Genomic DNA, 13,009 nt, shown 5'->3' on the forward strand with positions numbered 1-13,009 from the left:
TGGATGTTTCAGTTGTTTGCATTTTTTCACTATTATAAATAACAGAATGATGAACACATTTATATATACAATTCTTAATATTTCCTCATGATAGATTTCTTGAAGTAGGTTTACTATGGGAACAAATAAGCATTTATAAAACCCTTATACTGAAAGTACGTTTCCCAAATTCCACATAACCAATAGCAGTGTAAAGAGATTCATTTTCTCCAGACCTTCACCAACCTGATATCACTTATAAAGAATTTTTACCAAATCTTGATACATGAAAAAAATCGTAATCTATTTTGTTTAAATGTGTTACTTTGATTACTTGTGAGCCTGGAAATTTTCACATTTTTGTTAGGTAATTACAGTATTGTGATATATCTGTATATTCTTTGCTCATATTTTAAGTAAGATATTAATGTTTTCCTTATTGACTTATAGAAGCTCTGTATTTTAAAAATTTAATCATTTTCTCATCATATTATTAGAAGTATTTTATCCCAGTTTATTGTCTCCTTTTAATTATTAGTGTTTTTGTTTGTTTGTTTGTTTTTCACATGAGCAGGCTCCGGGACTCGAACCCAATTCTCTGGCACAGCAGACCAGAATTCTGCCACTGAGCCACCATTGCCCGCCCTAATTATTAGTGTTTTTCATTTATTTTTATATTTTGAAGTTTTTAGGTAAACTAATCTAACAATCTTTTCTTTTCCATTGTATTTGGGTTGTTTTTCCCCATCTATAAAATATAAATTTATCTTTAGCTTTTTCTACTTATGATGGTTTTATTTTTTTATTTTTATTTTGGTTATTCTGGGATTTAGTTTGGAATATATTTCACCTTTCCAAGGACGACTCCTTGGCTTCCTGCTCTAAAATTGTATATTTCATTTTACTTATCAGCTTTCCTTTTCATATTATTCTCTCCACATCTGCTGGAACTTTTTTTTTTAAACATGCTTTAGCTTCATTTGGCTGTATTTTCACATAACTGGTTTAAGTGTTTTTCAGAACTGTGGGTAATATTGAGGTATGTTAGATTTACTGTTAAGCAATAAAATTGAAAATGATTCAGAATCATTACGACACCTTTCTGTTTCAGCTTGGTGTGTGCAGTGAGTTACACAACTCAGAGTGGAGAAAAAATGTATTTTAGAAAATTCTTCAAATTTCAGGTATTGAATATGACAATGGTTACCAGTTTTTAAATGGCTTTTAAATACCTACCTACCACACCACACCCCCAGAAATCTATAGTTATTTCTATTTATCTGCAGTGAAAACAAACCCCAAATAGAGCAAATATCTCAATACTTTTGTATTTGTCATATTATTAGCAATCAAAAGTTAGGCTAAATTAAGTTAAGTAAAAGAGTGAAATATCATTACTAATGTAATGTTTTTTTGTAATGAAACTTGAAGATTTTAATCCAAAAGAAATAATAGTTTTTTTCATGACTTGACAAAACATACAAGAATATACACAAGAGATAAATTAGTGTAAAGTCCAACTAAAATGAGTGTAAACACTATCAGTTTTCTAAAGAGCTGTTTAAAGGAGAGATTCTTGACTTGGGGTAAATGAACTGAACTTCTTCAGAGACTCCAGGAATCACTGGACCTGTAGGTAGATTTTGTACGTTTTTGAAAGGCCACGAACCAGAAATTGTGGAAAAACCACTATTTTAACACATGTGTTTGTGTTTGGGACAGGGAGAAAGGAAGTGGAGGTAGGAAATGCCATATATATCTATGTAAATATAGATCTAGATCTGTTTTTTTTTCATTTCTCTGTAAATGGAAGACAACTACTATCAATAGGGAACATATTTGCCATTGCAGCAATCAGTTTAAGATTTTATATGCCTTCTAAAAGAAAATAAAAGAAATATTTTTTTGAAATATAACATATAGAGAATAATGCATAAAATATATGTTCACTGTAACAAAATATTATGAAGTGAACACTGTAACCCATCACCCAGTCAAAAAATGATACGTTTGGAAAATACATTTGGAATTTTTTTTTTTTTGCAAGGGTTGCATATTCATTAGAAAAGTCTTTCAAAATTAAAATTGTGAAATGGGTTTCATTAATTTAAGCCCTGTGATTTAAAATAAGCAAAAATAGAATGGTCAAATGATAAGAATCTCCTCTGATTGATGTGTTTTTTTCGACCAGGTTCTTAAACCATTGGATGTGAAAACCAAATTTTACAATGCAGAGGTAAGTATTGGGTACTTACTTGGATTTTTAAATTAACATTAAGATTTTATTTTACTAAAAATCTGATATATTGCATACTCATCATATTGGTGGTATTTTTTGTGAAAAAATGAGTATAAAGTTCAGTCAGCCTTAAAATCTTGTTCTGTAACTGCTTGTTAAAATGTACTTGAAAATTTGCTTTTTTGTTTATATGTTATATTTTATAATAAAAGAGTTAAAATAATGAAAAAAGTTGAATCAAAAATGAATAATTTCTGAAAAGTTATTGCTTAAATGGAACAGAACTCTGACTAGGGTGATGAAAGTTTTGATAATGGATGGTGGTGATAGCAACACAACCTTGTGAATGTAATTAACACCACTGAACTGTGTATTTGAAATGGTTAAAATGAGAAATTTTATGTTGTATATATGTTACCACAATAAAACATTTTCTTTAAAAGTAAATAATTTCACATGTATAGCATTTAATGGTTGTTTTCAGCCTACATGGAATCAAGGTTTCTTGATTTTTATTCTCATAGTTAATTTTGTGAGATTAACTATGATTCTTCCCTTTCATTGAATGATTTCCCTATAATTCCATTTAATGGTTATTTTTAAAACAGTAACAATCCATTTAATATTTATAGTGTTCTGTATATTATAAAAATGGAAGTAGTTATAACTATGGAAAGTAGATTTAATATTCACAAGGAAAAATACTGAGGAGTAAAGCTCAGCACATTCTAGTCTGTCCTGGAAAGTTGGGAGTACCAGCCAGAGTTAGGTTGCTGAGAGTGGTGAATGACTTGAAAATATCCTTGGGAGAAACAGCTTTAGGAAAAAATAGAGTAAGATGTGACTTTTGGAATAGAAGATAACCTGTCTCCTCTCCTAACAAAAAGAGATAAAATAGAATTTACCATAAGAAAAGGATTTCATTGATTGGATGTTTACAGTATTCTGTTTTATCTTGACTTATAGAGAGAGAAATCATATTTTTCCATGATCTCTAGCCACCAGACATCCACCCCCACAAACTGATGTTTTTCATACCACAGTGACACAGTTGTAAATTCACACATATACAAATACAGTATTTTGAAATGAATATTATATCTCTGTTAGTCTAAACCCTGATGTAGATCAGGAATTTGCAGTCATTTGACAAATTTGATACATATTTTTATCTTCTGCATCTGAGGTTTACCCAGTATAAGGTTTGTTCTACAACTGAAAATCCTAAGAACCTGCCCTGTAGGGAGAAAAGGAAAAATGCATAAAAAAAAACTACATAGTATGAAATATAGTAGGTCTAAAGAGATATAAAAAGGTGTGCAACAGAGAGTCTAGGAATAAGATCTTGGAAAACTCAGAAGAACTTGAAGGAAGAGAAGGTGAACTGGAGTGGAGACTAGAAGGAGTGGATGTTGGAAATAGACGTGTCGGAACAGAGAAGGCATTTCAAGCAGCGTTACAAATACACATGGAATATTGAGTAATAGTAAAGAACATCTTATTTGATGGAAGGAAAAGACTGTGTAAGAAGAGAAGTAGATAATTTAAGAGTTGACATTTCTTTTTTGGGTGGAAGGGAGTTGGGATTACTACGTAATTTGTCCCATGTTTTTTGTTATTAATGGTATACTGTTGATTAATCATAGTACAGCCATTCATCTTTGTGAATTTTAGTCTATCATTTTGCTGAGAAGGTTTCATTCATAGTATGAGGGGAGAATATTAACTATTTTGTTAGGATAGATATGTTAGAAAATTAAAAACAAATCAGCCTAGAAGTGGGTGTTTTTCTATAATGACCTCCTAAAAAAGGCCCATATTCAGCTATTAGATTTTCTTTATTGAAAATGTGGTACACTAAGATCTTGTCGAGTAGTTTTACAACACTAATATTCAGGGTGATTTGCAAACCATTTTTTATTGCTAGTTATTCCATAAATAATAATATAGCAGTGACATGCCCCCCCAAAGAAACCCCACAATTCCATCATACCAATTCATTGATTTTCATTAATCCATATTCTCTTTGATTCTCTTTCCATTTACATATAATATTGTTTTTATAATTGTAGTAACAATTTTTTTGCATGTTCACTTAATGTTATACTTAGATACAGCCTTTAAACTTAGCAACACACTTGAGCTATATTTTTTTAGGTAACTTTTTTTAACCTTTCAGTGCAGTTTTATTGAGAAATATTCACACACCATATAATCCATCCACGGTATATAGTTAGTGACCCACAGTATCATCATATAGTTGTGCATTCATCACTGCAATCAATTTTAGCACATTTTCATTACTTAAAAAAATTAAATAAAAAAGAAAACTCAGACATCCCATATCCCTCCTTTTTTTTTTTTTTTTTGGTCGTCATTTTATTAGTCACCTACCCATACTCTGGATAAAGGGACTCTCAGTCAGAAGGTTTTTATAATTACAGCGACATGATAAAAGTTTTACAGTTGTACAATCATGATCAAAGATCAAGGCTACTGGATTATAGTTAATCAGTAGGTATTTCTTCCTAGTTATTTTAATAAACTACAAATTAAAAAGAAATACCTATATTATGTCAGTAGTCGTGATCATTTGTTAAATTCTAATTTCTCAGTTTTTTCAGGTAAAATTCTGAACTACTGAAAATGTACATCTTTTTAGACACAAGGCATGAATAAATTGGCATATCTGTAAGATATTTGTTATTACCCACCAAGCAAACAAATACTCTTTAGCCAGTGACATAAGGCAGATTCTGTTCCCCAACCAGAAATTACAAACACATCGTAGGAGTCAGTAAAACACGTTCCCATAGTAGGTGAGGCTTATTATTCTGTGCTGTGGTTCTTGTACAAAGATTATATTAGCCACACATTTGCCTCAAACATAGGCTTTTGAGGCTATTTCTAATAAGAGATGAATCAGCTAAGAAAAAAGAATAAACTTTGTTGTTGTCTTCCAAGATAAGAAAGCCTTGGAAGAAGACTGGTGATATCGGAAGCAAGGATGCCAGCATTCAGTTCCCTGCTGGGGACAGAGCCCCCTGCCAGGCACTGAAGAGACATGAGCACACTCTGGACATCTCCTTAGGCGTCCAGGAACCCAGGTCTAGTGGAGGACATTGTAACTTCTATAGAACAACAACAACAAAGGATGTGGTGCAGACAGTGTACACTGGGAACATATATGGGTGAAAGACTATTTCCAGCTATGCATTTTATGAAAAAGAAGACTAGCTATGAAGTCTTTAACATGAAGAGAATAAGCAAAGGGCATCTGAAGTGGCCTTTCTCAGCATTCCCCAGAGTTGCTCCTTGGGGAACAACTCCATTTCAGATACGTTTGGGAGAGGCTATAGGATGCATGTGTTCTGAACGTGATGGACAGTGTGTATCCATGCAAAATGATCTGTATGAAATTAGTGTGGGTCACAGAGTCATAGAACTGTAAAGGCCTGAGATAGCCTTTCTCCCCCAAAAGGTATCCTTAAATATTTGCTCATGTTCAAGTAGTGTTCTCTGTTTCATGGTCATTTAATCTTTACAGTTTGACCTTTTTTAGAAAAACAATTTGTCATTTATCTGTGTTGCTTTCTGTTTACTTTCTTGTGTACTAATGCTGTCTTGTTTAGTAAAGACCAAAAAATGCAGAAATGCATTTTGTTTTAAAGTTATTCTTTTTCTTTAATATTTAACTCTAATTTTTCTTTTTTATTTTTCCATTAGAGTGACCTCAGTTCTGTGGTAATTTGATTTTTTATTATAAATTTATATGCTTTTATACTCACCACTTATTGACTGTCTGCCTAATTAATCTCTCTTTACAAAACATAGTGGAAAAACAGTTAGTTGTGAATACCTGTGTGGCTTCAGAAGGCTATATATAATTTGTACTATATTGTCCTATTCTTTGGGAAAAAATTAGAACAAGGGTTAAATTGTCATCAGAACAATTGTGTTCTCATATTAGTGTTTCTCCTTTACATTTTTTTTTTGTAAAGATGTATGTTAACCTTGTTTAAAACAATCTTGAGATTTTTAGCACTTTGCTTAAAAATATCCTCCTACCCTTCAGTTCTTTGAATAGACTGTAATTAAAATCCATCTTCAAATGCATAGCAGTTTTTAGTGTTAAGTCTGAGTCAAATAAAGATGAGCCTTTTGACAGCAACAGTAAACAGAAGAAAATTAAAATTTCCCAGATTGGCTAAAATCATATTTTCTAATTTCTACTTAAAATAAGGAGCATTTGTTTATATCACATTACACATCTAATAACGTCATCAGTTGCCTTGCTGAATTCTTATATTAATTCTTCACATGTCAAATTACTTTATACTAACTGTTCAAACTAACTTGATTTTCCATTATGCTGCTTGTTTTTCTTTCATTTGTCTAAACTCTTCCTAAACTTATGCAGACAATTGAAATGTGGGTCTATGGTTATTTTTTAAAAAGCAATGGATTGATGGGAGATATTTTTTTAAAAAAAGGTAACAAAATAGTACCATTAACTGGTGCGTTCTTTTATGCTGAAAAATAGTTGTATTTCTATTTTCATTTGAGCACTTGTACCAGGGACTAAAGAATCTATTTTATTTTCAATAATTCATTAAATTGTAACTCCATCATTTCAGTTTTTCAAATGATTTACATTATTCTGGCTTTTTATTGCAGAAGTTCATTAGCGCCAAGTTTTTTGGTCATAGTTTTTTTATATTGCTGTATATTTATTATTAGAAAATTTTGAACAAAATAATTCTTCAGTACTTTAAATATGTCACTTTTTATATAGGTTTGTTTCAAGGATAAACCAAGTTAGTCTTTTATCCTTCAATTGTAGAAAAAAAGAAAGCAATAATAAAATAGCATAAAAATAAAGACCTTTAGCAAAAATAATCAGGACATTTAAAAATGTATATAAAAGTAGGTACATAAATCACCTGATGACTGAAATATTGCTCAATGAAATCAATTTTCCCATCTGTTACTAAAACTACAAATTGCCTTTTGCATCATTTAGAAGTTCTAACATTGTCAGGTGTAATTCACACATTCTTTCCTAGCCCTAAACATATATCTAAAATGAACCAAGAAATCATTGATGACCACTCAAAAATTGCCTTAGTTAAATCCTACAAGATTATAAAATAATTATTCACAGTATCAGTGCTCCCTATACAATCTAAATTGAAGTAATATAATCACATTTGAAGTTGTATTGTGTGGAAATATTATAATAAAGACTTAATTATCTTGCATTATAACATATTACTGAAATTATAGGTGCACAGGTATATTCTTCATACTATAGTGCATTTTAACTTTTTAATTAATTATCAAAAGATTTAGGAAATTTGTTAACACAACTTTAGTTAAATAAATATTTTTATAATGTTAACACAAAATATATTGCAATGATCCCCCATCCATTGTTTGGCAAGGTATCAGTTCACTAACATTTGACTATGCTCCTGTTAATTATGTTGGGATGAAGATTTCTTTTCTTGCATTAATTATGACAACTTTGATTTGCAGGCATGAACTAATCACATTTGTGGTTAATATTTTTTCTTCATATAGATCAGATATTGTTATTGAGGTAAATACTTAAAGTACTATCACACTTTGGTGGATGTTTTTTTCATATCCTCAGACTGATGAAGTATTTCTCGAAGCCCAGATTCAAAACATTACAACCTCACCCATGTTTATGGAGAAGGTTTCATTGGAGCCATCTATGATGTACAATGTAGCAGAACTAAATTCTGTCAACCAAGCTGGAGAATGGTAAATGTGGGTTTTAAAATATTTTAAAGTGTATGTGTTTTATCTCAATAATATTGTATCAGTGCTTCAGTTATCCATAAGAAATATAGTCTAGCCCCTTGCATCTTGTATTTTACTACTCAAAGTACTTGTTCTTTTAGTTCTCACAAAAATTCAGTGAGATAAATATAGAAGCTATCAACCCCTGTCCTGCAAATGATTAAACTGAGTCATGGAAAAGAATAGTGGAGAAGTTAGAAAAGGTAAAAATGAGAGTGAATCTTAAAAAGAAATACTCTTCCAATATCAAAAGGAATGGTCATAGGGATAAGTGGTTTAATTTCTTTTGTGAAAAGAAGTCATATCTTTCGATAAGTAATTTAGAAAAGGAAGAATAAATAGATGTATAGTTTAAAATTAATATGGATAAGAAAGAAAGTAATAGTTGAGGAAGATAGTACCTAATTTTCTTAAATAAGAATAAGTTTCCTTTTATCTTATGGTGGTCAGATAGAGGAAAGTCCATAGCCCCCACACCCCTCAACCCCACTGAGAAAAACAATTTTCCCTTCTTTTCCTAATCTGTGACCTTTTCTCTTTCAGTTCATTTTGAAAATGATTATTTTACAGTGCAATGTTTCTTTTTATTCTAAGCCATTTTGACAATTCTAGAGAAAAGGGACAGGATATTTCAGGTTCTGGTTTCTATTAAATTTTTCAGTTAATTGATACTTCTCCTATAATTTTTTCATTCTCTTAGAAAGAACCTGAGGATGTTCCAAGTCATAAACAGTTTACTCTGTATAAATAACACATCACTCAGTTGAAAATAAAATAAATCCTCTAAGTAAAAGTTATTTTCATTTGTGTTGAAACCCACTGATCTGTTCTATTCTTGATCTTTAAATGGTAAATCACCCAGTTCCTGTCCTAAAGGAATAATCACAGCCATTATTTCTCTTTTAAAATATGCTAAATCTTTTTCTTCTTCCTCTCTTCACTTCTCAGTGTCTCTACCTTTGGGTCAAGAGCCTATTTGCAGCCAATGGATACACGCCAGTACTTATACTGCCTAAAGCCCAAGAAGGAGTTTGCAGAAAAGGCAGGCATCATTAAGGGAGTAACTGTAATTGGAAAATTGGATATAGTGTGGAAAACAAATCTAGGTGAAAGGGGAAGGTTACAAACCAGCCAACTTCAAAGAATGGTAAGTCTGGAAAGGAGCTTGATGGGGATTTTGGCATTGAAGTTGGAGGGGAGTTACAACAACTTAAATTTTCCTAGGTCTGCTGCTAAAAATCAGAGTACAAGAATGCATTAATAGTACTAGAGAATGAGAGAAAAAAGACTGTTCTTTTTTATCTCTAGGTAGAAGACTGGTATTTAGATCATCAGAAATGTTCAAATTTTAATTTCTCCTTCACACGTTATTTTACTTTAACAGATGAAAATAATTGCTTGTCAATTGTACCCTCCTCCATTAATTAATGCTCATTACCCATCTGACTTAACAGTACATTAAATTTTTCTGTTTGCAAATACCCTGAAACTCTTAGATTTAGTACATTCAGTTACTCAGTTCATACCTTTTTAAGGATGTTAAAAATCTGAGGCATCTACAATTCAGAATGAAGGTGAGTCCTACAAAAGTTATTTTAGAAACATTGGTTGGACATTTGACCTAATTTCTGTTCTGGGAGTCTTCTTTTTCTTGTACTAGTAAAAAGATGCCACAAGGTTCTTCCTTTATGTTGGATATTACCTGTTCTGATATTTTCTGAAGTCTACTTTCTTTACATTGTGTGAGGTTATGATTTTAAAAGGAAAGATTTTCATTCATTGCATAGCCATTACTTGGAGTAATTGCAAATAATTTCTTCTAAGAAAGCAATCATGGTGTTTCCACCGGTGGTTCAGTAACAGAACTCCCACCTGCCATGCCGCAGACCTGGGTTCAGCTCCCAGCCCTTGTACCGCCCCTCTCAAAAAAATAAAAAGTTGTGAAGAAATTTTCCTATGATATACATATCACGTCTGCCTCTGTGTATGTGCATGTATAGATACATAAATACATATATGGAGGAAAACACATTTTTTAAGAAAAGACAATCATGGGGCCTCTTTTTGAAATACACCAGTTAGCTGTCATCCTGGTATGGTATGTTTCAAGCCTACTGATGTTTTCTGTGGTCCCTGCCCATGTGTCTTGTAAAAGGTATTTTATTATGAAAAGATAAAGCTCATATCAAAGTGTTTCCCATCTTGTTCTTTAGGCAGTAACCTTGTCTATTTAGAGTGATGATGTACAAGTTACAGTATCTCTGGAAATCATCCCTTTAAGATAAGACTCATGAAATTTCTTACTTACCTATGAGATTCATCTTAACTCTATTGCATATGTAGTAGTTACAGCAAAGACAAGTGAAGTGTGCAATGCTGTTCCTCAGGTAGGAGCAGCACAAGAAGTCAGAATGAATAAACAGTGAATGAGGAAACAGGATGAAAAGTATTTTTTCCTAATTTAAGCTTGGTGACCCAACAACTGTTGAGAGAAGGTGCTGGTTTGCCACCTTCATTAAAATAAAAAGATTCTGTAATTTAACCATATTAACTGTCTTGCTTTTTCTCTTAGGCTCCAGGTTATGGAGATGTTAGGTTGTCATTGGAGGCAATCCCAGATACCGTAAACCTAGAAGAACCATTTCACATTACCTGTAAAATAACAAACTGCAGGTAATGCCAGTGTTTGTGGATAGATGCCCTTTCCTCCTTACCTACCTGAAAGATAATTTTAAAAGCTTTTACAATACGGTCTCCTTTTAAGGTCCTTCTTCACATATAGGCTTCTCTGATGTTGATGTTGAATAATATAAAATTCTTCATCTGGGAGGAATACATTAAATATTTTTGAGGTCGTACTGAATTAAGCACCTTCTGTATTTTATTCATATATCACATTTTATGAAATGGTTATTAAGTGTTCAATTTATGTAGGAGAAAACCAACTGAGAGAGGTTTTAAGTGATTTATTCAAGCTCATAGAGCTAGTAAAGATGAGGCGAGAAGTTGAATCCAAGTGTATTTGACTTCATAGTCCATATTCTTTTCATTATTTACACTTCTAAACACACTTCAGATTACTAATACATAACTAGGAGGTCCTTATGGAAAAATATAGATTTAAAGTAATAATATGGATTTTCTGAGGCATGCTTGTACTTGAGTGTGGTATCTTTGTACTAAGAAACCAGAAATTAGTTATGAATTTAATATGAGGATAATCATAAATTGGGAAATAGAGCTTTCCTAATAGAAAACATAGTCTACCTATTGGGAGGCAAAAGGCACAGGTCTTTGAAGTCAGAAAAAGCTAGGATTAATTCTCAGTTCTATTACTTTTGTTATTCCTTTGTATGTTTTGTTGGTTGGGGCATTTTGATATAATATTGCAATGATGAAGCCCAGCTCCCATTGTCAGAATATATAAACCTCTTTAATCCCATATGCATTCCAACTTTTTTATATTAGGGAGATAGGAAATATTAATCCTTCACAATTACAGAAATACCTACTTCTATGAAGCTTTCTAAACCTCCCAGCCCAATTAATAATTTCTTTCTGTCACAGCAAATTTTAACACAGCTTTTTAGCAATACTTACATATATTATAATTATTATAATAATAATTATTAATTCTTATAATAATTAGTCTCTTCCTCACTAGATTTAAATTACTCCATAAAAGGGATCATGTGTTACCCAGCTTTCTATACAGTGCCTACCATATCATAGTAAACAACCCCCACACAGGTTAAGACCCTGTTCTTATAGGGTTTATTTGGGGATTTGTTGAGACATAGCAAATCATTTATTCATGAACTGACAAAGTCCTATAAAAAAATAAATTTAGTTCTTTCAGTGTTCACTTAACTTTTGGTGGTTCAAATAAGAATTTTCTAAAAAAACGTTTCTTAGATCTTCAGTTTCCTCACAAGCCCATGAGCACATAGCACACCCATAATATTACATGTGAAACATAATGAAAACTTATGTACTACATCTAACCTGATCTCTGTCATACAGTGGCTATTTTAAATGCCTGCTGGAGAGATCTAGGTGTATATATACTGACTACCTATAAAGTTAGTTTGTCTAAAATCAATCAATAAATTCAAAAGTAAAATGAACATGTTAGAATATAAAGCCAACTGTGAGAAAAAAAGACTTTAAAAGTTGAAAGTAGGGTAGACTAGGAGACTTCTCCATTATACACCAAGATTGTTTTTTAAAATACAATGTGCATAAGCTTTTTTTTTTTTTTTTTTTAAAGAGAGAGGGAGGAAAGGAAGGAAAGACAGAGAAGGAAGGAAGGGAGGAAGAAAGGGAAACATTTTTAAACATTTTCTTGTTTTATTATATTTTGTTTGTTTGTTTGTTTTTTACATGGGCTGGGGCCGGGAATCGAACCGGGGTCCTCCGGCACGGCAGGCAAGCACTCTTGCCCGCTGAGCCACCGCGGCCCGCCCCTGCATAAGCTTTTTTAAAAATTATTTTAATAAATGTTGAGGCTGAACTGGTGGTGCCAGTTATAAGCAGAAGCAGTCTTTTTTTATCTTGAACAATACAGAACCAAACATGAATAGTATTTCCTTCTTAAGAGTCTTGTTGCTCATTTTCCACATTAGCTGCATATTTGTAATAGTAAAGGGTTACATATCAGAAATACTGGGCCAGACTCAGTTTGCCCTTTTTTCCTTCCAGAAGAGTACCTAACACAGATAGGAAGAATGCATAGCAGCAAGATTAGACAGATATCTGCAAGCCTTCCAGAGAAATAGCACAGCTCCTAACAGGTCAGCCCGGGAGCCAGCGTTCAACCTAGAACCCCAAGGCCAGCAACATCCAGGCAGGCAGGTTCAGCTAAGTGCCATCGTAAGCCCCAGAAGAGGCCATCTCTTTTCATTTTCCTGATTCTGTTTTAAGTGAAATAAAAATGACATAATGTTTTCAGATCTGTACCTG

At 32.3% G+C, this 13,009-nt stretch overlaps 1 protein-coding gene across 4 annotated transcripts in view; it reads left to right on the top strand.

The window, feature by feature from the left end:
• The window catches only part of TRAPPC13 (trafficking protein particle complex subunit 13), a 57,446-nt gene that overhangs the window by 42,309 nt on the left and 2,128 nt on the right, over positions 1–13,009 (top strand). For 2 of the 4 annotated variants that reach the window (XM_077117328.1, XM_077117329.1), the window contains exons 6-11: positions 1,091–1,163; positions 2,171–2,215; positions 5,945–5,962; positions 7,875–8,008; positions 8,996–9,194; positions 10,620–10,720. In XM_077117328.1, the coding sequence (XP_076973443.1) occupies positions 1,091–1,163; positions 2,171–2,215; positions 5,945–5,962; positions 7,875–8,008; positions 8,996–9,194; positions 10,620–10,720 (570 nt within the window). The remainder of the gene's footprint in view (positions 1–1,090; positions 1,164–2,170; positions 2,216–5,944; positions 5,963–7,874; positions 8,009–8,995; positions 9,195–10,619; positions 10,721–13,009) is intronic. The other 2 variants (XM_077117330.1, XM_077117331.1) reach the window with 1 other exon arrangement.

Source organism: Tamandua tetradactyla, chromosome 9 (assembly GCF_023851605.1).
Source record: "Tamandua tetradactyla isolate mTamTet1 chromosome 9, mTamTet1.pri, whole genome shotgun sequence".
In the NCBI taxonomy this organism is placed as follows: domain Eukaryota; kingdom Metazoa; phylum Chordata; class Mammalia; order Pilosa; family Myrmecophagidae; genus Tamandua; species Tamandua tetradactyla.